The 24,312-nt window shown below is 40.1% G+C and overlaps 1 protein-coding gene across 2 annotated transcripts in view; it reads right to left on the reverse strand.

Annotated features, from left to right (window-relative positions):
- The window catches only part of LOC126162738 (tuberin), a 342,768-nt gene that overhangs the window by 248,163 nt on the left and 70,293 nt on the right, over positions 1-24,312 (reverse strand). For both annotated transcript variants that reach the window (XM_049919411.1, XM_049919410.1), the window contains exon 7: positions 10,721-10,862. In XM_049919411.1, the coding sequence (XP_049775368.1) occupies positions 10,721-10,862 (142 nt within the window). The remainder of the gene's footprint in view (positions 1-10,720; positions 10,863-24,312) is intronic.

The following is a 24,312-nucleotide window of genomic DNA, read 5'->3' on the forward strand; positions in this document are numbered from 1 at the left end:
CTGAATAGTGCTAGGTGCTGAGAGTAAAATAACAGCTGTATAAGATTTTACTTTCTGAATGTTTTGATCTGAATAACTTATATAATACAGAGACTTTTTATTGGAACTTGCATACCATCATTACGAAAGGATTTTCAGCTGGTGAAAGCCGAGATGTCACCAACTGGAATGAAGACCACAGCTAACTCTTTTAGACTGTTTTTGTTTACCTAGATGAGGTACTTGCTGGTTCTTGTTGTTTAGATGAATTAAAGACAGTTGTTAGCCTTTGCAACATATTTTCATCCAGTTAAACAAAATGTAATATCCAGAAGTTATGCTATGCATCTGCATTTCTCTGCCACCCCACACGGAGACCCCAATGAAGGTTCTGTCATTGCCTAGAAATTTTGCACTCAAATTGAAATCATCCACACACACCCCTTACAATGGATTTGTTGAACATTCCACTTCACACTGGTGCAAAGCACTAGCCACAGACAGTCAACATGACTGTGTCTACTGGCTTGTCACTAATCCCATTAACCTGCATTTACCATGAGATAGCAGTCACTGCAAAATTTTCTATTGTCTTTTGGTGGTTCCTATATGTTCCTCTATGTGACAAAATTGTCATTGAACTGTCATAGTGCCAATTACTCTGACAGGTTATTCATACTAAGGTGGCCAAAAGTCATGACACCCATTGTTGATCATTTCAAAGATGCTGACCAACAAGCTAACAGTATGTAGGGCCTCCTTTATCCTAGTATTACATCATTTAATCTAAATTGCAACACAAACATTTGTCGCTATTGTTCCTCCATCACACTCTTATCTTAAAAGTTATTTAGTGTACAAATAACACACTTACACTATCCCACAGATATTTAGTGTGGTTTAGTTCAGGATTTGAGCTAACCACTCAAATTTCACCAAAATTTCTTCAAATCTAGGTGGTAATCTGAGTTCAACATAGGAATACCACCCTGAGACTACCACACATCTTAAGAATTTCATTGTCATCTTAACACTATGGCAAATACTATTCAGGAAATCAAGAAACGCCACTTCATTCATTGCAACTTGTCGCTCCATACAACACCTCCATGTTCCACAGTAAAATAAAATATTGCTTGTTACCTTGAGGGATGTAACTCCCGTATTTTCTATAATGGAACACCTGAACTTTGGTCCCCAACAATCTTCTCCTGCACTGAGCTCATTCCGACAGAAATAATCACATACATAACACATCATGTTTAAATTTGTATTCCATCAGTTAAATAGTCTTACACAGAGCTGGTACAATGGCTTTTTGCCACATAGTGTAGTGGAAAAGGCACTTGAATTCGTGAGGTATTGTCAAGGGAAGAACAAGAGTAAGAAATACCTGAATATTGCAGCAATTAATACAGTTGCTTCGTAGTTGAATGGCATACTCGCCAGACATTAAGCAAATGCACAACACAATTATTTGGACTGAATTGCACTTTTGGCAACTATTTTTCATTTACACATTATTGAAGATAAATTTCTTTGACAAGATCACTAATAATAGCCTTTACTTTCAATACCCAGTTTTGGTAATCAGTTATCATCTTCAGATCTTGACAGACTGGTTGCTGTATATGTTCTAAAATAGCAGTAAAAGTACGCTTTGTCATGAATTGGCATGTATGTAATAAATTAGAAGACTGATGCATCGGCATGTCAAAATTAAAACAACTACAGTAGAACTTCAATTTTACATTCTCTGATTTTACAATTTTCATGTTTCTACACCATAAATTTGTAGCCCCTGTGAAAAACCCACAAGATCAGTGCTAAAAATTTCCCAATTTTACGTTTCTTCCTAGTAGGGTTTACCTCGATTCTAAGTTCTTGCTCGACATCTCACTTGACTTCATCCCATTTTCTCCTTACTAACATCTGATGTGACTGAATGAGTTATAAGTGGCACAAAAGACAGATGGTTCACCCCACAGGTGGTGGCAGAGTTAAGGGAATATTTTAGGCCGTTGTGGAGATGGGAGACATGAGAGAAGTGCTGACATAATCAATGATCAGTGTTGCCAACACAACTTGCAACGTTTAGCTTCACCACTCAATTATGATAGAACTGCTGCTATGTTGCAGCGGTACTGGAAAAACAAGATAGTCACCGTGAAGTGTTCCGGACCGAGCCAACACATGACAAAGGGGCCCAGCCACCCCCTTTTCTTGTGTCACTTATAACTCAACCTCATCGTTTTGCATGGACTTCCAATGTACTGTATTCAGCAACAATGTCAATCATCAACCTTTTACATTGGCGCACTGAGTCTCGAAGAATATGTTCGATCATAATCGAGGAAACATCGCCCACTTCCGGCTAGTTAACTCGTATTGGCTGACAACATGTTAAGTCACACAATAGCTAGTGCAGTCACCACACCACATTAAAATGCGTAAAATGAGCTCACCTACTGGACGTGTGGAGAGGAAGAGTGGCTATTCAGTGACAGGAGTGCAGGTACGGGTGAAAGAATTTTGTGAAATGCTGAAAATATTATTTTCTTGCATGTGCCATGAAAAAGATGTCTCACACATATAGAACAAGGATTTTGCGATAGCACATTTTAAAGACTTTCATGTTCAAAATCTGACATGATACAATTGCAGCAACCACATACACTACTCATGTATATACTTTGCACTGCACACACCACACACTTCAGATCATCAAGATTGGCAGCAGTGATAAGAGGGCATGAAGCAAAACTGTAGCACCTGCGCTTTCTTTCAAATTTAAACTTTACACAGTCTACAGAAATTCACTGAGGTGACTTCTAATAAGCTTGTAACATCGACTAGGGAAGTAAACTCATTTTTTCACATCTCTATTCCTCTCATAAAGCCTAAAATAACACTTTAAGGGTGGTGAGCCTATGAACTGCGAGTTTGAGAGTTGTAAGAAAAGCATTTAACAATAGCAGCAATGGTGACAAAGTATGTCATTAAGCAGTGTTTAATTCAACATGGTCATCAATTTTTGCTTTTTTCTGGATGAGCACAAAGGATGATCTCTCAAAAATGCTTGTTTTGAACATAAAGTTTGTGATTGTAGGATGCTGGAAAACAGCTCAATTATCTTGTATCCAGATACCAATTTCAATGTTTTGATTAGTTTTTACTTGCTGTTACAAATCTGTGAGTTTTTAAGAACTGATGAAATTTATTAGCACAAATTATTGTATAAACAATGAATTGTACATTTAATTTCCTTCACTTAGACAGATTTTATACGAAGTATTGGAGAGGATTGTGATTTTTAATCATATATGCCAATTACATGGGTTTTTGCTTATATTCTGAGGGTTTTAAAATTTTCCTTGATTTTGCATTTTTTAAGTCTGGACCATAAGAAAACATAAAATAAGGGTTTCACTGTATATACTCAGCTATTTGCCACTTCGTTTTATTGTGTTAATTTGTTTAACACAAAATTAACAAAATGAAGAGTTCGTGGTTCTTAATATGATTTCTTTGCTCCTCAAAAGAGCACAGCATGTGGTGTCTTTACCACTTAACATTCTACACAATCAACTGAGCTGAGGTCTGGTACAGAAAGAGAAATCACAAAAAGAAACCTCTATCTGTTCTGCAAACCACTCCTGTACCACAGATAAGTGGTGTATTGAAACTTGATCAAGTTGGAAACAGACTAATCTCTCAGGATATAGTTGTCACATTGATGGGATCATAACACTACACATTATGTGAATATGCTGGGCAGCATGAAGTCTATCCAGTCAAGCATCCTAAGTCCACAGAACAAATCTAGTACCAAACTGTCATAGATAAAAGGTTACTGTGAGACCCACAGCTATATTAGGTGCTGAAGCCAGCACTATGCAGCCTATATACCATACTGGACTATCATTCCCTGTGCAAATATTGGTTCACTGGCCTCAGCAAGTGTTAACTGGTAGAATTTATGACCATTATGGAGCTTCCTCTTAAAATTTATTTCTCCATTCAGCCTCCTGAAGCTGATGTCAAATTATATCAACTAAAACAGAAAACGCAATAGTATGTTTCAACTGCATTGCATAGTCTGTGCCATACTGCATGCCTGGCAAAGTGTGGCTTGCAAGCCATTCTCCTCCAGTGAGTGCTACTCCCTCTAACTTGACTTGTGCGGTGATGTCACAGCCCTGACATAGCGAAGCCAGATGTCATCTGATAATAATATCCAGTTCTACCCATGTAAAATCTTTAAAATGACTATGACACTCACTGGAGACTTCACCAATAATAGAAGTAAATCTTTTTCATATAGTCTTGTTTCAGTTCACAGTAACTAGGGAAATATGGTAGCACCGGGGAACTTTGAACTGATCTTCAGATTCTGTACTGATTTTATTTCTCTATTCAAGAACTTGAAAGTTATATTCTAAGTGGGAAAAAAACTGCAATCAAGCAACATATTTTGAAATGAAGAAGTATGTCTGTGATTCTGCATTAACTTCCTCCAAAAATTGTTTAAATATTTGACGAGACAGAGATCTATTTCCTCAGCACATTGTATTTGTAATTTTAATTACATCTTTCATTGAAGAAGCAGTCTTAACTTTTCCATATTTTCTTAATCAACCAACGAAACCACTTTTGCTACCGACCACAGCTCATGCACAATCGGTAAAAACAGCAGAGCATTTTTTAAAACCACAGTTTTGTCAGTACACTTTTTAACTGCATTAAAAATCCAAACATGCTCTTTATGTACAGAAAAGTCGTCCTTTAATAAGCCAAAAAGTTAATTGTTGACTAAGATCTGTCCAATCAGTACTCTCATCCACACACAAAAAATAATACCAACAGTTTGCAATTAAATTATTGTTTGTTTTTCATATCATATACCATATCATGAATTCTCAGTGCTATGTAGCAAAGCAGCCATTTTAAAATGTATGGCAACATCATCTAAACCAAATGCTTTTGCGAATTCTATTGCATATTATTTTATGAGTTAGCCATTGCTGATGCATTTCTGAGCTTTACCTCTTTTTTTTAAGATCTGATGGTTCAGGCAACTTCATCGTGAGAGCAACAACTATGTATTGCTTCATGGAGCGAAGGGAAATGTCGACTTAAGCATTTTTTACATATTAAATATTGATGTTTTTCATGGTAATTGTGTACAAAAAGTACTTAATCTCCCACTCCTCATGCAAAATGTGCTTTTCAGTATTCTTTCTCTTCAACATTCTTAAAACGAATAAAAAAACAGCCACAGAACTAACCAGAATCAAAACTAGAATTATAGCAATGTGCATGCATGTCCAAAGGAAGATTGCATCATAATTTGGAATAACACAGGCACTTAAATATTGTATAAAGGGATTAGGTCAAAAGGCCTCAGTTTTCAAAAAAATATAGGTCAATGGTAGTCATCTTTGAGCATTTGACTACTTTAAACTGTAAACTGGAGAATTGATATAGCAGTTAGAGCAATAACTTACTGACCATTACTTGGGTTCTGATCCTCACAGTTATACTTTTATATTTTTCTATGAGGCCAATTAAAAGTATTTAATGATACTGAAGATTAACTTTACTTTGTGCAATAATTACAGGATTTTAATATAATAATATAGGTAAGAACAATACAATATAGTGTTATAGATAACTATAATAAATTGTTCCTATTATCATTCAGACAGTCTTTTACCATTGTTTCTTTTCCAGCAACTATTAAGTAAATGAAATGTGATGCACAAAAGTTTGTTTATTCAATACGCATAGTTCAGAAGATTTGTGTGTTCTGAATGCCTGAGGGGCAGAAGATTGTGGAAGCTGGGGTCCACCATCACCAGTGGGGGGCGAGAACTCATCCAGTTGCGAGTGTGCAAAGGGGGCCAGCAGTACAAATCCCATGGGCTCCACATCATAGTCCTCAGAGCTATGCCTGCCAGCGACCTACTCTGCAGCCAAAGACAGGATGGCAATGTGAGTGGTGGGAGGATGGCAATGGGTGAATACACTGTCATATTTGGGAGAGACACACTAGAGCAATGGTATGTGTAATCTGTTGCCCAGTTGGCTTGGAGACAGGGGCATGGAGTCCATTAGGTCACAGACACAACTGATTAGAACAACAGGTGTCAGGTGCTTCCAGTCAAGATCAACAACAACAAATGCAAAACTCTGTCACTCACCACTACACCAGGCAACCACCACAGCTGCTGGCTGAAAGACTGGGCCCCAACAGCAGCCCCTGAGGAAAACACAGGGGGCCACAACAGCTCGTGGCATGTGACTCAAGATGCAACAAATCCAAAAGATCCCGCAGGTGGCACCCAAGCAAACATTCTGTTTAACTGTATCTGTTAACCAGCATTACCCAGCACATGGTAAGAAAACTAGCAAGGCATCCTTGCGGGCAAGGCACTCTGACTACTCCATTTGAGTTCTGAACATTCACACGAATCGTTCACCTCCAAATTAGAAGCCAGGTGAAACAGAGCAGCACTCAGATACTGTATACTACTGCAAATTCAAAAATCTGCAAACTTACGCAACACGAGTTGCTAATAATTATTGAAAATGAGGATCGGAGGAGAGCTCTTGAAGGAAAAAATGACTGACAACGTGCGAACAGTTGCTGTCAATGCCATGGAGAACAGTTGAGAACACATCATCCACCAACAACTGCATGCTTCCCAACAAAGGGCACACACAGTTGACATGCACCCTGTCCCAAAGGTGTTCCAGAACTGGCCTAGGGAAAAACTGACATGTGAAGCAGCCTGTTCCTCTACAGTGGCCGTGCAAGCTCGGCCAAGATGTTCAATTTTGCAATCAATTGCTGACCAGTAAATGTGATGCTGCCCCAGGGCCTTCATAAGAGGTATACCACGGTGCGATGCATGCAGCAACTGGAGTATGCGGGGACACAACATCGGATGACCAACCACTCAACAGTTTTGCTTCTCTGTGGAAAGCGTGAGGACCCCTTAGACAATAGTGAGTCGAAACTGCATTGGAAAAACTGTATGCCACTCCAAATCTGCTTCTGAAGCAGCATGCTTAGGACATCATGTCTGGACAGCTGAAATGATTTTTTTGGAAAAGCGGGTTGGAAGCCATGGTGGTCATGACATCCTGCACAATCAAAGTTAAATCGAACAACATCTGCTGCAATGTATCATCCAATGTAAAAACAAGAGCCTCCTGTTAACAAAATCCCATATTAGGACCTGACGACAAACACTATAATGCATCGGCATTGGCATGTTGAGTGGTGGACTGGTAATGAATGTCACAGCAATGTCGAAAATGATAGCTCACAACTGATTTTCCACCTGTGAGTAGTTATGTTGTGCCGCAGAGTCTTCAATGTGTAAACAATGAGCTGCTTGGTGCCATATGGGTTATGATGCAGCAAAACTGCACCAATGCCTTAATAGGATACATCATCGGCCAGGTTTAATGGTTTACCCAATGTAAAGGAAGTCAAACAAGGAGTGGAGCACAAACACTCCTTGCGGGACTTAAAAAGCCCTTTGACAGTCCAAATATCACAAGAATGCAACGCCCTTTTGACGAAATCATTTAAGAGGATGGCAGATGTGCAGGGGCCTGGGGAATGTAAGTAGCGTGATAAGAAACCTTGCCTAAAAAGGACTGGAGCTTTTTCAGTTCTTGGCTGCCAGCATGTTGATGGTGCCTTTTACATGCTTGTCCGTAGGGATGAGGCCACTTTTACTAAGCAAACGTACCAAAAAATGCACCTTTGGAGAAAAAACTACATTTTTTTGAAGTTTGCAATGAAGGTCGTTCACTAGAAGGCATTGGAAAACTGCCTGCAGATTTCATAGTTATTCTTCTTGCATGGTGCCCATGACTAACATGTCACTGAGGTAGTTTACACAACAGGGGATGTCCTTAATCAACTCATCCAAATATCGTTGATAAATTCCTGGTGCAGAAAAAATTATAAAGGACAAGCAATTAAACTAGCAAAGTCCAAAGGGAGTGTTGAGCACAAAGAAATTCTGAGAAGTGGTGACCAATGCCAAATGTGGGTATGAGTGGCACAAGACAACATTTGAGAAATAAAGACCTTCTGACAACTTTGCCAATTCCTCCAGCTGCGGCACTGTATACAAGGTCCACCGCTGACTCAATGAAATAGGAGAAACGATGCTGAGGCCCTGCCAATGCTGCAACTCAGCACTGACCTTGTCGCAAATGGCAAAGGGATTGGGTCGAGGGTGACAAAATTTAGATATTGTTGACAGCTTAAAGGAGATACGTCTCGAAACTTTTTGACTGACCCAAGCTATTCTCACACAGCTGGTCATACAAACACAGTAAAAGGTTCAAATCTTGAAAGGGGACTGAAAGAGACACTAAATGAACTTTGTTAACTATCTGGAAGCCAAAAACAGAAAAGATGTCCAACATAAAAATATTTAGCGCCAATACTGAATTAAACACTAACAACATTAATTTGCTGTTCCACTTTATTATAACTTGCTAAGATAGAATTGTCCCCTCAAACAGACACACTGTTTATAATACGACACAAATTGATCTACTGTTCACTGCAACACAGGGCGGCACGTAAGCCTGAATATATCAGTGTTCATTAGACTGATCATTGCTCTAACGTATACCTACAACTCAGTCACCCTTCAATTACTAACATTAGCACAATACATTTGGACAATGCTTGTGGACTGTTTGAGACAGCCTCTGAATCCAGGGAAAACATTGGGGGGGGGGGGGGGGGGGAGGGAGGGCCTCTAATGACCGTACCATAGCCCACCAACTGTCACACACTGTTACCAAATGGCCTACTTTGCAGCATACACACAAGGTACTTACATGTGGGCAATCCTGTGGAAAGAGCGCCAAATTACAACTGGGGCAGCTGCTGGCTTGCCCACTGAACACAAATAGGTGCAGTAGGGGAGCAACACCGAGAACCCAAAAATGATATGAGCAGGGGATTAAGACACTATGATTGACTTACACCCACCACATACAGGGATTAAGGGGAACACTACTTTGATGTCACTGCACATGAATCTTCAATGGTGCCACCACCCAGCAGCTCAGCAGAAGCCAAGGTCACCTGGCTCGCCCTACAAGGCAATGGGGGCTTTTTGGCATGCACATATTGCTTTGCCACCTGACAACTGATAGACAGTATGTCATTTTCTGCTGCATTAAGTTTATCTGATTCTGCAGTCTTAGTAAAATTGGCTAAAGAGGTGTCTCACAAAGCTAATGACCTAATTTAGATGTCAGAGCTGGAAGTTAATCAGATGATCAGGTCCATAATTAGCAAATCCACACATGAGGTAGCAAGCCGGGGACAAACTAATCGACCCCTTGCACAAAAGATCTTGCATATTAAAGACCCACTCATCTTCAGCTGTAACCAACCATCATTACATGGCTATGATGACCAAAATACTGCTTTAGCAACTGACAAAGTGTTTCAAATTCTGCTTGATTTCTCACACATTCCTGCACTGGTGGCCAATAACAAAGCACACTAACTGACTGGGCCAATGATACACCTTACCTGGCAACATAGCAAGAACCGGCACAGGTATACTCCCACCTTTCCATATGCTCATCAAAGCCAGCAAATGAGGCAAGGGAGGAGAAGGTTTCTCTGCATGTGCCTGGTGCACCACTAATGTGGTGTGAATGTGGATCAATACTGCATTCTTTTGAGCAGTTTCTGCATCTGCTTCTGCTGCAGCTTTTTTTTTGCTGCTCCAGGAGGCGTAACTGCTACTGCCAGCATTGCAAAAATGCCGAGTCTATGGTGACAACAATTTAACACTATGGGAAAAAAAAAAAAAAAAAAAAAAAAAAAATCACATATGTAAGAACATACTACATCCAACCCCCTCCCCAGAAGAGAGAACAAAACCCTACATACGAGTTAATCTATGGAGGAGCAGAAGGTCCAAACACTATGTAAAGATGAGCATGGAGAAAAAGAAACACAATGCAATGAACACAAATGACTAAAATACTTGGTACATGGAACCCGGAGCATGCAAAGTGACAGCCAGGTTTGAGCATGCTGATGTCAGGGTAAAAATTGCTGGTCTAAGCCTATTGTCATCAGGACGTAAACACCTGGGTCAGTGGCTCTTCCCATACCACACTTTGTGCTCACCCTCTGTGAAAGCATTTTGCACTATCCTGCTGTGGTACCCACAGCAGCTCATCTTCATTCATCTCAATATTCACTAATAGGGATACTAAAGTATAGGTCTATAATACAGACAGGATCATTTTTGTATAATATTTCAAGTAATAATTCCTCTTGCATATGCTATAAATATAATGTGGAAAAATGGCACATTGTATTTCATTCCATATCAGACTGGCTGGCTGTGATTTTCCTCCTCCACTTTTTGTACTGTGAAGTGTATATACTGAGAATACAAGTTGCCCCATCACATGTTCTTGAGGCACACACAATTTTAATTTTCTTGTTGTGTAAACGCTCACCATCTACAGCAATGCATTGCTTTCACTAACTGTGAATCCCAATCAAACACAATCCTCCTAGAACCACTTTCTTATGATACAATGATGTGCCATGTTCTGATGTCTGCAGTACTTTCAGAACGCTAATCACATTGTTGTGGTGTATAAAAATTACATTTTTTACAGAAATAGATAGTTTCAAACATTTTTAACTGCAAAATTTTCATTTTACCTATGTGACCAAACAAACCATCCATAATTGAAAGAACCATGTCCCATGCAGGGTCTTGCATTGAATAACCACATTCCTTCACAAGCATTTGTATACTTAGCATCATCTCATACATCACAATAGGATGATTGCAGTTTACAACCTGAAATGAAAGAAACAACACATATGACATATTTTATAAATCAACTAATCATCAATAAAATCAATGACTGGTTTTATGAAAGGGAAATATTTATCTTGTAAATGACATCTGAAACAAGTTAAAATCAATTAAAATCCATAATATCCCTAGCCTCAGTCAAAATTCTGAGAGACTGTCTCCATCTTAACTATCTAGCCATGCCTGGTTGGATTTTTTCCTGTAATCAAGCAGTCTTTTTGTGTGTTATGGTTACGTTATTATCCAACTATTATCAATGGAATATTTGTTCTTTGCACCACCTCTCCACAATGGCCCACATCCCTCCTGTGCAAAACTGCAAACATCCTTTCATACTTAAGAGCTTTGACATGTCTCAATAGATAATGCCACACAATCAAAGCAAAACATCGCCTTCAACCAAAGATACGAACAAAGCATCCAACATTACATAAAGATACTGTATGTTCTGGAGTAGAAGTGCCCCCTCTCCCCTCAAAAAAAAAATAAATAAATAAATAAATACACACACACACACACACACACACACACACACACACACACACACACTAATAGGGTCTCCTTGCCAAACCTTGATTATGCTAATGATGAATATAAACATGCATGCTGCTGACAAGTTTAACTGCACAGCATATTTTTTGTCCCACATCTCAGTAGCTTTTCAAAAGTCTGAGTACAAGTTGTGTTTGGATACTTTGTCTCTTGTGATCTCTTTTTGCAGTAATCAACTATGGATGTCTTGCTGTTATCAGGATTGGCATCAAAGTGTTTTTCTCATCGCTTGTTCTACAAGGAAAATGACAAGATTGATTGATTGGTTGGTTGGAGAGTGAAGAGACTAAACAGTGAGGTTGTCAGTCCCTCGGTCAAAAGAGAGTTCGTCTGAAGGTAGTTGTCACTCAGAAATTTAAACGAATTACACAGGAAAGATATGGGAGTGTTTATAAAAATGGATGGTGCTAAACTCCCTAATAAGGAAGCTGCAAATGCTATATGAAGGCTCCAGAAGTTGTGTACAAGTGATTAATAGCAGATCGAACTGGTTCAGGGCAGACAGAGGAGTGCAACAGGGTAGTGCATTTTCCCCATTATTTTTTATTGCACTTATGGATGTGATTGTAAAGGAAATAAAGGTGATAGGAAATGGTGATCTCAATGCTTTAGTCATTGCTGTTGATGGAGCTACCTGCAGAGAAACAGACCTTTGAAAGTACAGGGAAGATAAGATGAATGAAACACCACATTTAAAGAGCACCAGTAACAGTGAGCAAGAGCAAAACCATAGCAACAATTATAAACACGACATCTGCCCAGGGTAACCTGATGCTAGATGGAAAGAAAATTCATTGTTTGGAAGCTTTCAATTATTTGTGAAGTAGATTATCAAGGAATGAAACTGCCAAAATAAAATTACAAAGCAGAGTAAGAAAGGGATCTAATTGTTTTCATTAAGCCTGGAACCTCGTGTGAGACTAGGGAATTCCTGCGAGAGCCAAAAAGACACATTTCTCTTGCTGATTATGACATACAGCTTGGTGTCCTGTGTAATTAACAATACAATTTAAGAGGATAGATAAAAAAAATCTGCTCACCGAGCAGCAGTAGGAGAAAACACATAGAAAAGGCATTAAAATTTGCATACTTTTGGAGACAGTGCTCCTTGTTCTGACAGAAGGGTTGAAGGGGAAGGCAGAGGCGTGAAGGAAAAAGACTGGTGAGGTTTAGTAAAAAGGGTAGAGTTCAAAAACATCAACTGGAACCTCAGATCAGGTGAGACTTCCTGGATGGGATGAAAAGGAAGGACTTATTGTTGGGGACTGTACCAGACAAGATTTGAAAACCTGAGAGCTTAAAAGTGAAAGATAGGGTAATACACAATAAAGAGATTATTGTCAAAACTAAGAGTTAATAAGAGTGAAAAGCTTAGTGCATTGTATGTGATAGAGGTGGCAGGAGACAGTGAAAAATAGCCACGTCAGAAAATGAAAGATACAGAAAACTAAAATGCAGTGAAAAAAGGAAAGTTACTATGAAGAAATGCTAAGACCAAAGAAATTAACATAAATTAAGGTCAGGGGGATGGTGAGAACCAAGGATGTGTCGTAGTGCCTGTACCCACCAGTGGAGTTCTGAGAAACTGAGGTCAGGGAGGAGAATCCAGATGGCATGTTTGGTGAAACAGGTGCTAAGGTCATGAGTGTCATGTTACAAAGCATGTTATGTGCTCTGCAACAGGACATTGTGTGTTGCCAGCATATGCCCATTCATTCTAACTGATAGCTTGGTAGTAGTCATGCCAATATTAAAGGCTGAATAGTGTTTACATAACAGCTGGTATATGATGTGTCATTTCATGAGTCCTTTGATATAGTATGTTTTGCCAGTTACAAGGCTGGTATAAGTAGTGGCAAGAGGGTGCGTACGGCAAGTCTTGAAGCAGGAACAGTCACAGGTGTAGGAGCCCTAGGACAGAGAGATGGATGCAGAAGGATAAGGATATTGTAGAGATCGGAAGAGCGACAAACAGCTATTCTAGATCTGGAGGGAAAAGTGTCAGACTGAAAGGACCTCATTTCAGGGCATGATTTTAGGAAGTGAGGGCCTTGTCGAAGTAGCTAATGAATACATTCAAGGCCAGAATAATACAAAGTGACAAGTGATGTACTCCTAAGTTGTTTTCTGGACGGGTCAGCAGTATCAGGAATGGATGTGACGGCTTAGGGTTCTGGGTGACTTTTCCAAAATCTACCCCTTTACGTAAACCTCACCAGCCATTTTCCTTCATCTCTCTTCCTTCACCTTAACCCCTTCTGCCAGAAGGAGTCACTGGCTCCAAAAGCTGGCAGACTTTAGTACCTTTTGTATGTCTGTCCTGCTGCAGCCACTTAGTGAGTGGATTTTTTATCTACCCACTTACATCATATTTTCAAAACTTGATTATTTTCATTGACTTGCATAATTAATGATGCTAATTTGAATAAGCTACAAGCATGTGATATGAAGTTTCTGTGTTCAACTTTGCAGAAGGCTAAAGGAGATAAAACTAGAAATTAATACATCAGAAGAAAGACACATGTGGATGTGTCAAGGACTGAGAGGCTCATTACTGCATGGTTCAAGTGATTTGAACATGTGAAGATGATGAATGATAACTACATGCCCACACAGTACTGCAGGGGAAAAGACCAATAGGACAACCCAGAAAAAGATGAGTGGATCAGATTAAGAAAGAATCTAAGACTAGAGGAAAAAATTGGGAAACTGTATCAAGATAAGTGGTATACTAAGACAGAGCAAAATGGAATCAAATTGTTTATAAACATCCTACCCAGCCTGCTAGAATGATATGAAGAAATATGATGAGGATGAAGATGATGAAAAGCATACAACACAGTCTGGAATGCAAGTCAGTGAGATGACAAGGACTTCCCCCTGGACTTGTCTGTAGTGTGAGAAACCTCATCTTCATTTGACCCTAGTCAAGCCTATTAAGGGCTAAAACAGTTACAGAGTAAAGCATGTCTTCTGGCTGGGAAGACTCATAATAGTAAAAGAGAGATTAAAACAAAAATAACATCAACTGGACTGATAATAATAAAACAAGGTGAGAGAAATAAGCAGGTCAGTATGTGGGTGAGGACAAATGAGTGTCCCATGAGGCTCTGCATGCAATAGGGGCCATTCCTTCCAAAGCTGTTCAAGTCTCTGATCCATTAAAGTGAAGGTATTAAAGATGAGAACAGCACCTAATATCTTGGAGGAAGTATAAAGACCCTTTCCAGTTAACCTTTCATCACCAGTTAGTATCAAGAATAAGGAATCCTTTCGGTCTTGCCTTCATCAGAGCAAAAAAAAAACAGAGTAATAGAGGGATTACCTAGGCAACTGGCAGAGATGATAGGGTCAAGTTTCACCTGCACACAGCATGAGGAAGGAGATGACTCAATCCCAATTATCCTACTCCTGCCCCAAAAGTAGTTAAAATGTTACATCTGTGAATAAAAAACACATTCTTGGAGAAGACAAAGAACCCATTCAAATATCCGTACGTCATACACTAACATTAAAGACAAGAAATCTCTAAGATCATGCTTAGCTTGTAGATCCAGAATGAGGGGGCATTTCACGAGGACATAAACTACTTTCTGCAAGGTTTCATAATTATGTGGGGGTAGCTAATTATGTAAGATAAAAGTATATGTTAATTTATCATGCCTGATGCGGAGTTGACATGGGATGATAGATTCCTTCTGGGAGGAGTAGAACAGAGTGCCATGCAGCAACAGTTTCTGTAATAGTTAATATAGTTCATTAGAGGGAGCAGAAGCCTACCACTTGATGATCCATCCTCAAGTGAGGAGTGGTCTTATTTGCACCTGCAAATCTGCATCTTGAATTATCAAATCAAATGTTATGTTACTAATCACTTCTCTAGATAAACAGTCAGCCAGGTCATTCCCTGGGATACCCTGAGTTGGGACTAAAGGAAAGACAACTGAGCAGGCAGTATTAGTAAGGTCACAGAGAAGATCCAGAATAGCAGATACAACAAAGTGACAAGAGTTACAATGATCAACAGCCTGGAGCCTGCTCATTGAATCGTTACAAACTAACACACAGTCAAGAGAAACCTGTTTAATAACATGTAAGGTTCTGTTAATGGCTGTCAGGTCTGCCATAAAAACCCCTACATATTCCTGGCAACAAATAATGTTCCTAACTGGTGCAAGATGTAAAGCATATCCTAACCTATCCATAGATTTAAAGCAGTTTGTATAAATGGTGATTGCACCTTAATAGTCCTGAAGAACAGGACAGATGCTGAAAGGTTGTGGGAGCAACTCAAACTTTAAGCCCTTGAAATACATAGGTCCTAATTCATGGTTTGGGGACTAAGTTCAGGAAAACATAGGGATCATATTCTAAGGGGGTTAGGTGGAGGTCCTGGCAGAGAACCCTTAGAAGCAATTTATCTGGTAATCCTACTCAAGGCTTTGTGTCATGGGGTCTATGCACCTTGTATGTGAAAAGATTTGACAAGTTAGTTGATTAGTAAACTTTTGGATGGTAACTACATAACGGAGCAAAAATTGATACTATCGGAACTGAAGAGGTATAAACCCTGCTTCAATAAGGAGACTGTTTGTGACTCTAGTCTGGAAGGCCCAAGTCTTACTCTCCATAAAACTGCCAACCAACTGTGACACGTCCAGAGCCTGGTAAATATGGAGGAGAGTACCATGACCCACATTCCAGGAGACAGGGGAGAGGGGGAGGGGGAGGCAAGAAAGCACAGAGTATTAAACATTTGCATGCAGCTAGTCTTTAGATGACAAATACGGATCAACCATGTCCCAAAAATTGGGACTGTGCCACAGGGTACCCAAGTAAAGTTCTGGATTAGGATGGACAGTGTATGATGACACAAATGGATGACTCATTTTCACAGGAGAAAAATGGAAGCTATGGCAAACAATCCAAGCAGAGGTCCTTTGGACAGCTCCTTGGAGCTTAAGTTACAGATTGGGAGCTACATCAAATGCAAATGCATAAGGGTGACCTCTGGTCCGACTAAAAACACTATTCCATTCATTGTGATGAGCAAGAGTGCACTCAGCACACATCCCTGTGGGATGCTGTTCTCTTGCACCTGTGGTAAGCTGGGATATGTATTTGAAACAACCCTTGCAATAAAAACTAGTGAATCAAAATCAGTAGGGAACCTGAAGGATAAGTAAAATGTGATGGCACTAACAAGGGAACCTCCCCGTTGCACCCCCCTCAGATTTAGTTATAAGTTGGCACAGTGGACAGGCCTTGAAAAACTGAACACAGATCAATCAAGAAAACAGGAAGAAGTCGTGTGGAACAATGAAAAAATAAAGAAAATGTACAAACTGAGTAGTTGATGCGCAACATAATTAACATCAAGGACTCCATGATACCAGGAGCGCCGTGGTCCCGTGGTTAGCGTGAGCAAATGCGGAACGAGAGGTCCTAGGTTCAAGTCCTCCCTCCAGTGAAAATTTTAATTTTTTATTTTCAGTTTATGTGACAAACTCTTATGTTTTCATCACTTTCTTGGGAGTGATTATCACATCCACAAGAAAACCTATATCGGGCTAGGTAGAAGAATGTTTTTACCCATTCGCCAAGTGTACAAGTTAGGTGGGTCGACAACATGCCGTCACCAGTGTCCTATGGAATATATCAGACGTGTTTTCCTGTGGAGGAATCGGTTGACCAATGACCTTGCGATCAAGTGCGAAAATAAAAAAAAGTAAATTTTTCACTCGACGAAAGACTTGAACCAATGACCTCCTGAGCTGACAGGGTCCTTGATGTTAATTATGTTGCGCGTCAACTACTCAGTTTGTATATTTTCCTTATTTTTTCCATAGTTCCACACAATTTCTTCCTGTTTTCTCGATCGATCTGTGTTCAGTTTTTCAAGGCCTATCCACTGTGCCAGCTTATAACTAAATCTGAGGGGGGTGCGATGGGGAGGTTTCCTTGTAAGCAGTGTACTATGCCTTACGTAGTTCACAAAAGACTATAATGAGAGGTCAGTATATGGAAAAAGCGTGTCTGTCTGCTGTTTCAAACCTAATGAGACATGAGTCATCCTGACAGGAACTCATATGAAGGAGGATAAAAGCTCCCAGATTCAAGAAATCAGCATAATCATGGGATTATCACCTTTCCAAGCAGTTTGCAGAACACACTGTTAGGGCTAATCTGTCAGTACATGCTGCTCAACACTGGGTTTTTGGCTGTTTTAAGGACTGGGACGACAATACTATTTCGCCACTATGAAGGCAAAATACCTTCTAGTCAAATATGCTTCAACAGCCTGAGCAAATGCAGTCTGAGTAACACTCAGATATTGGAACATCTCTTTAAGAAACAAATCAATGCCTGAAGCCATATTACATGATGATTGAGAATCCTGAAGTTGCTTCCAGTCATTGACAGGTTCGTTATGTAATTCGGATTGAGGGGTTAAAGGATAGCAGACTGTCTTCAACTTGTCTGCTGCAGTGAGGTGAAAAAAGTCATGAGGTAGCGGAATGCACATATACAGATGGAGGTAATATCACACACACAAGGTGTTAAAGGACAGTGCAATGGTGGAACTGTCATTTGTACTTAGTTGATCCATGTGAAAAGGGTTGTTCAGGTGATTATGGATGCAAGACAGGAATTAACAGACTTTGAACACAAAATGGACATGGTGCTAGACACATGGGACATCCCAATTTTGAAATCATTAGGACATTCAATATTCTGAGATCAACAGTGTCAAGACTGTGCTGAGAATACCAATTTTCAGGCAATACCTCTCACTACAGACATCACAGTGTCCAACAGACTTCACTTAATGACCAAGAGCAGTAGGGTTTGCGAAGAGTTATCAGTGTTAGCAGAAATGAAACACTGGATGAAATACCTGCAAAAATCAGGGACGTACAACAAACATATTTGTTAATGCCATGTGGTGAAATTTGACATTAAGGGACAACAGCAGCAGATGAGTGATGCCAGTGCCTTTGCTAACAGCATAATATCGCCTGCAGTGCCTCTCTTTGGATAATAAGCATATTGGTTGGAACCTAGATGATTGGAAAGCTGTGCCTTGGTCATGTTGTTGTTGTTGTTGTTGTGGTCTTCAGTCCTGATAATGGTTTCATGCAGCTCTCCATGCTACTCTATCCTGTGCAAGCTTCTTCATCTCCCAGTACCTACTGCAGCCTACATCCTTCTGAATCTGCTTAGTGTATTCATCTCTTGGTCTCCCTCTACGATTTTTACCCTCCACACTGCCCTCCAATGCTAAATTGGTGATCCCTTGATGCCTCAGAACATGTCCTACCAACCGATCCCTTCTTCTAGTCAAGTTGTGCCACAAGCTCCTCTTCTCCCCAATTCTATTCAATACCTCCTCATTAGTTATGTGATCAACCCATCTAATCTTCAGCATTCTTCTGTAGCACCACATTTCAAAATCTTCTATTCTCTTCTTGTCTAAGCTATTTATCGTCCACGTTTCACTTCCATACATGGCTATACTCCATACAAATACTTTCAGAAACGACTTCCTGACATTTAAATCTATACTCAATGTTAACAAATTTTTCTTCTTCAGAAACGCTTTCCTTGCCATTGCCAGTCTACATTTTATATCCTCTCTACTTCGACCATCATCACTTATTTTGCTCCCCACACAGCAAAACTCATTTACTACTTTAAGTGTCTCTTTTCCTAATCTAATTCCCTCAGCATCACCCGACTTAATTCGACTACATTCCATTATCCTTGTTTTGCTTTCGTTGATGTTCATCTTATACCCTCCTTTCAAGACACTGTCCATTCTGTTCAACTGCTCTTCCAAGTCCTTTGCTGTCTCTGACAGAATTACAATGTCATCGGCGAACCTCAAAGTTTTTATTTCTTCTCCATGGATTTTAATACCTACTCTGAACTTTTCTTTTGTTTGCTTTATTGCTTGCTCAATATACAGATTGAATAACATCAGGGATAAGCTACAACCCTGTCTCACTCCCTTCCCAACCACTGCTTCCCTTTCATACCCCCCGACTCGTATGACTGCCATCTGCTTTCTGTACAAATTGTAAATAGCCTTTCGCTCTCTGTATTTTACCCCTGCCACCTTCAGAATTTGAAAGAGAGTATTCCAATCTACATTGTCAAAAGCTTTCTCTAAGTCTACAAATGCTAGAAACATAGGTTTGCCTTGCCTTGGTCATATAAGTCCTGATTTCACATGCTTATAGCTGATGGTAAGGTTCGAGTATGGCACAGACTCCACAAAGCCATGGACCCCAGCTGTCAGTAAGATGCTGTGCAAGCTGGTGGTGGTTCCATAATTGTGTGGGCTGTGTTTAAAAAAAAACTAGGTTCCATAATAGTATGGGCTGTTTTTACATGAAATGGACTGCATCTTCTGGTCCAAATGAACCGATCATTGATTGGAAAAGGTTCTGTTTGGATAATTGGAGATCATTTGCATGCTTTCATTGACTTGAAGTTCCCAAACAACAATGTCATGTCTCCTAGCCACAATTGTTTGCAATTAGTCTGAAGAACATTCTGGACAATTCAAGTGAATGATTCAGCTACACAGATTGACCGACATGAATCCCATCGAACATTTACACATTTACAGGACATAACTGAGAGGTCAATTCGTGCACAACATCCTGAACCAGCAACACTTTCGCAATTATGGACAGCTATAGTAGCAGCAAGGCTCAATATTTCAGCAGGAGACTTCTAATGTCTTGTTGAGGCCATGTCAAGTCAAGCTACAGCACTACACTGGGTAAAAAGAGGTCCAACATGATAGGAGGTATCCCATGACTTGTCAACTCAGAGTATATGTTCGAAAAGTAGCTCAACAAGAAAACATTGATGTTGTTGCAAACTGGTCACAAGGTGTTTACTAACAAGGGAACCTCCCCATCGCACCCCGCTCAGATTTAGTTATAAGTTGGCACAGTGGATAGGTCTTGAAAAACTGAACACAGATCAATTGAGAAAACAGGAAGAAGTTGTGTGGAACTACGAAAAAAATAAGCAAAATATACAAACCGAGTAGTCCATGTGCAAGATAGGTAACATCAAGGATAGTGTGCGCTCAGGAGCACCGTGCTCCCGTGGTTAGCGTGAGCAGCTGCGGAACGAGACATCCTTGGTTCAAGTCTTCCCTCGAGTGAAAAGTTTACTTTCTTTATTTTCGCAAAGTTATGATCTGTCCGCTCGTTCATTGACGTCTCTGTTCACTGTAATAAGTTTAGTGTCTGTTTTTTGCGACCGCACCACAAAACCATGCAATTAGTAGACGAATGGACGTGCCTCTCCAATGGGAACCAAAAACATTTGATCACAAGGTCATAGGTCAACCGATTCCTCCACAGGAAAATATATCTGATATATTCTATACGACACTGGTGACAGCACGTGCATCACATGACAGGAATATGTTGTTGACCAATCTAACTTGTACACTAGGCGAATGGGTAAAAATATTCTTCTACCTTGCCCGATTTAGGTTTCCTTGTGGATGTGATGATCACTCCCAAAAAAGTGATAAAAACATAAGAGTTTGTCACATAAACTGCAACAAATGAATGCAATAGTTTCACAGTCACACAGTTTTCCCTGTGCTCTGTCAAAACATATGTTTTTAATGTTTTCAAATTTTTCCGTGTGTAGACCATCAAATCCTGCATATGCCCAAGCAAATCTGAACATGTCCTGGAATTTTGGAGAGCTAAGTTGATTATGTGTGAGTGCCTGAAATTTGATAATTGACACACGATCACATAAACAATACTGCTCTGTGTACCTGTGCAGCTTCGCAAAATAATAGAATCTTTTCACAAAGTATTTCACTTGCCAAAAACCAAACACATCTAACGGTTGCACAAGAGGTGTACAACCTGGAGGAATGGTAATCACATCTACTCCCAATTGTACAATGCCTGATCCTTCTGTCCTGTATAGCTGTCAAGGAGTAAGGCAAAATCTTTGTCCACGTAAGGAGCAATCACACGTTCATTAAAGTCTTTCACTAGTCTTTTCTCCATTTTTCCTGGCGCACTGCAATTCACAATGACATTCGGCGTTTGTGCAAGTACCCTATTCACCTGTTGCTGAACTTGTGGTCTAAATACACAATTTTTTTCCTGCAAACATAAATAAAATGTAGGTAAAAGAAATCCTGCTTTGTTCAGAGCATATTGTATGGTATAACTATGTGAAGTGGCATGCAGCTGGTCTACAGTACATTCCGTGTCGCCTTCTCCAACTAATGATAACGTGCAAGTCGATTTCATTTCATAGTTAAAACTGGACTGATCTGTGTTGATAATATATGCATCTTCATACTGTTGGAATCTGACATTAGTTTCTGTAACAAACGTCTTGGAACACTCTAAAAGTTCTTCCAGTTTATGTGCGTGGTTCTTGCTTACATATTTCGTACTCTTCCTTCTCGTAATTTTGTATTTTCTTTTGAACGTGACAAGCCAAGGAGATGAATACTTGAAGTCCAGGCCCATTTGTTTAGCATAATGCAATCCCCAAATCTGTAGGTCTGTATCATGCACTGCACTTAATTCATTTCTGACTTTAATAAATTGTCGGTATGCATGGTTTTCTAGTTCAGTGACATCCTGTCTTCGGGTTCCACCTCATTCCACGACTTCTTTGCAATATTTAATTGTGCTTTTCTCCTCCATCCCTTTAAATTTCTTAAATTTACTTGTTACTTCACTCCATAATCTATATTTGCGTCTTCTAATTGGTTTGGACAGTAACCTGTATGGGAGCATTTCCTTCATGTAACCCAAAGAAATACCATCAGATTGAAGTCGCAGTAGTTCCTCTTCGTGTTCTTCGTACGGATCATCAACAATCTCATCATCTGGTATATACAGCCCCGCAGCAATGAGCAAGGTATCGTCATCACCACACGTACTGTTTATCAACAAATATAGGAAATAATCATACAAATGTTCGACAATCGTTCGATCCCTTAAGGAACTTTCCGATTCCTTACAGTTCGGAAAATATTCATTGACCTTGTTATTGAAGTCGTGAGCTATATTTGCTAGATTTATATTGCCCATGGAATACATCTCACGTATTTAATGCACTCTCGTCCAAAGTAGCGAACAGTCAATTGCCAGCCAGGGAGCCTCGTTAGCAGGAATACTCTCTCTACCGTGCGCTGTAGTTGACTGACGTCGTGTGCTTCGATGTTTGTTTAGGTGTAGCGTCCCCATACTACGGCGCAGTTACCTCGCATTGGACGACGGACGGACAGATAATAATTGTCTGAAAATAAAAAATTAACTTTTCACCGAGGGAAGACTTGAACCAAGGACCTCTCGTTCTGCAGCTACTCATGCTAACCACGGGACCACGGTGCTCCTGAGCTCACACTATCCATGATGTTGCCTATTTTGCGCATCAACTACTCAGTTTGTATATTTTGCTTATTTTTTTCATAGTTCCACACAACTTCTTCCTGTTTTCTCGATTGATCTGTGTTCAGTTTTTCAAGGCCTATCCACTGTGCCAACTTATAACTACATCTGAGGAGGGTGCGATGGGGAGGTTCCCTTGTAAGAACAGATATATCAATAGATATACATACCACCACAGAGGAAGACACATGGGACAGTCACTGCGGCAGCCCAGCAGACTACAGAACTTGGTCTACAGCTGGAATTAAGAGGCATACATTCCCCAAGAGATGATGATGCATTCCTTCTTACTGTGTTTAATTAGATAGCATACCTCTGCATCAACTGATTAAAAGTGATAAGGGTGGGCTGTGAAAGAAGTCACTCGAGATGTTGCAGGAAGCTTCAATGTCCCTGAAGAGCTGTTGCAATGACTTTGGTTCACAATGGCATTGGCCAACTGTGGATTGGACTACTAGGAAGAGGGACAGCAGTTCCAGAAGCACGAGTGATAACACAGAAAGAGGTTTCCCACAACCTCATCAACACACTTGACATAAAGGGGCTGAAGGTGATGGCAAAGATATACAACTGCCAGTTGAAACTTTGAAAATCCCAAGGTGGTAAGCTGTCAACTGGATTGTGATAAAAAAGCAATAGCATCACCGGAAAGTGGTCACTGTCATAAAGATCACTGAGTGATAACCATTCTAGTGAAGTCACCAGATGGGGGAGAAATCATAAGGTCAACAGCTAGAACAGTGCAGTGTCTGGCACTAAAAAGGTAGAGGTTCACCACATTGAGCAGACACAGATCAAAGTTTCAAAGAAACTGAACAATCAGAAGGTCCCTACCAGATGAAGTGGTTTTACCCACAGGAGGACAGAAGGTAACACACATTGAAATATCCAGGGAAGAGGAGAGAGTTGTTGGATTAAAATGGTCATCTTAAGGTAAATGCCTTGCCTGGAGGTAAATAAATGTAACAAATGGAGATTGATGGGATTGTTTGCACTCACATTGCTATTGCTTCCAATGTGGTATGGAGGGAAGCACATACACTGACGATATCTGTGCGAGCCAATGTGCAGAGCTCGTCAAGATGCTCTTTCAGTGCCAGTATGAGTCAAGCATAATGCACAGTAACCTGAAAGAATTGGAGAACGGACATTAGTGAAGTGTGTTTATTGGAAAGCAACACAGATTGCAGAACAAGAGGAAAGTAGTACTAGTAGTAGTAGTAGTAGTAGTAGTAGTAGTAGTAGTAGTTCTGCTGGGTGATAGAAATATCCTTTGCAGTTCCATGAATCATTGCATTAAGGATGTCCCAATTATTCGTGAAGGGACCAGGAAAAAGAGGTCACAAGCCAGGGTCATTTTCTGACACTCATGGCAGTGGAACAACATCCACAAACATTTGTTTGAAGTCCAACGTTGT

The sequence above is a fragment of the Schistocerca cancellata genome, chromosome 2 (genome assembly GCF_023864275.1).
Source record: "Schistocerca cancellata isolate TAMUIC-IGC-003103 chromosome 2, iqSchCanc2.1, whole genome shotgun sequence".
Taxonomy (NCBI): Eukaryota; Metazoa; Arthropoda; class Insecta; order Orthoptera; family Acrididae; genus Schistocerca; species Schistocerca cancellata.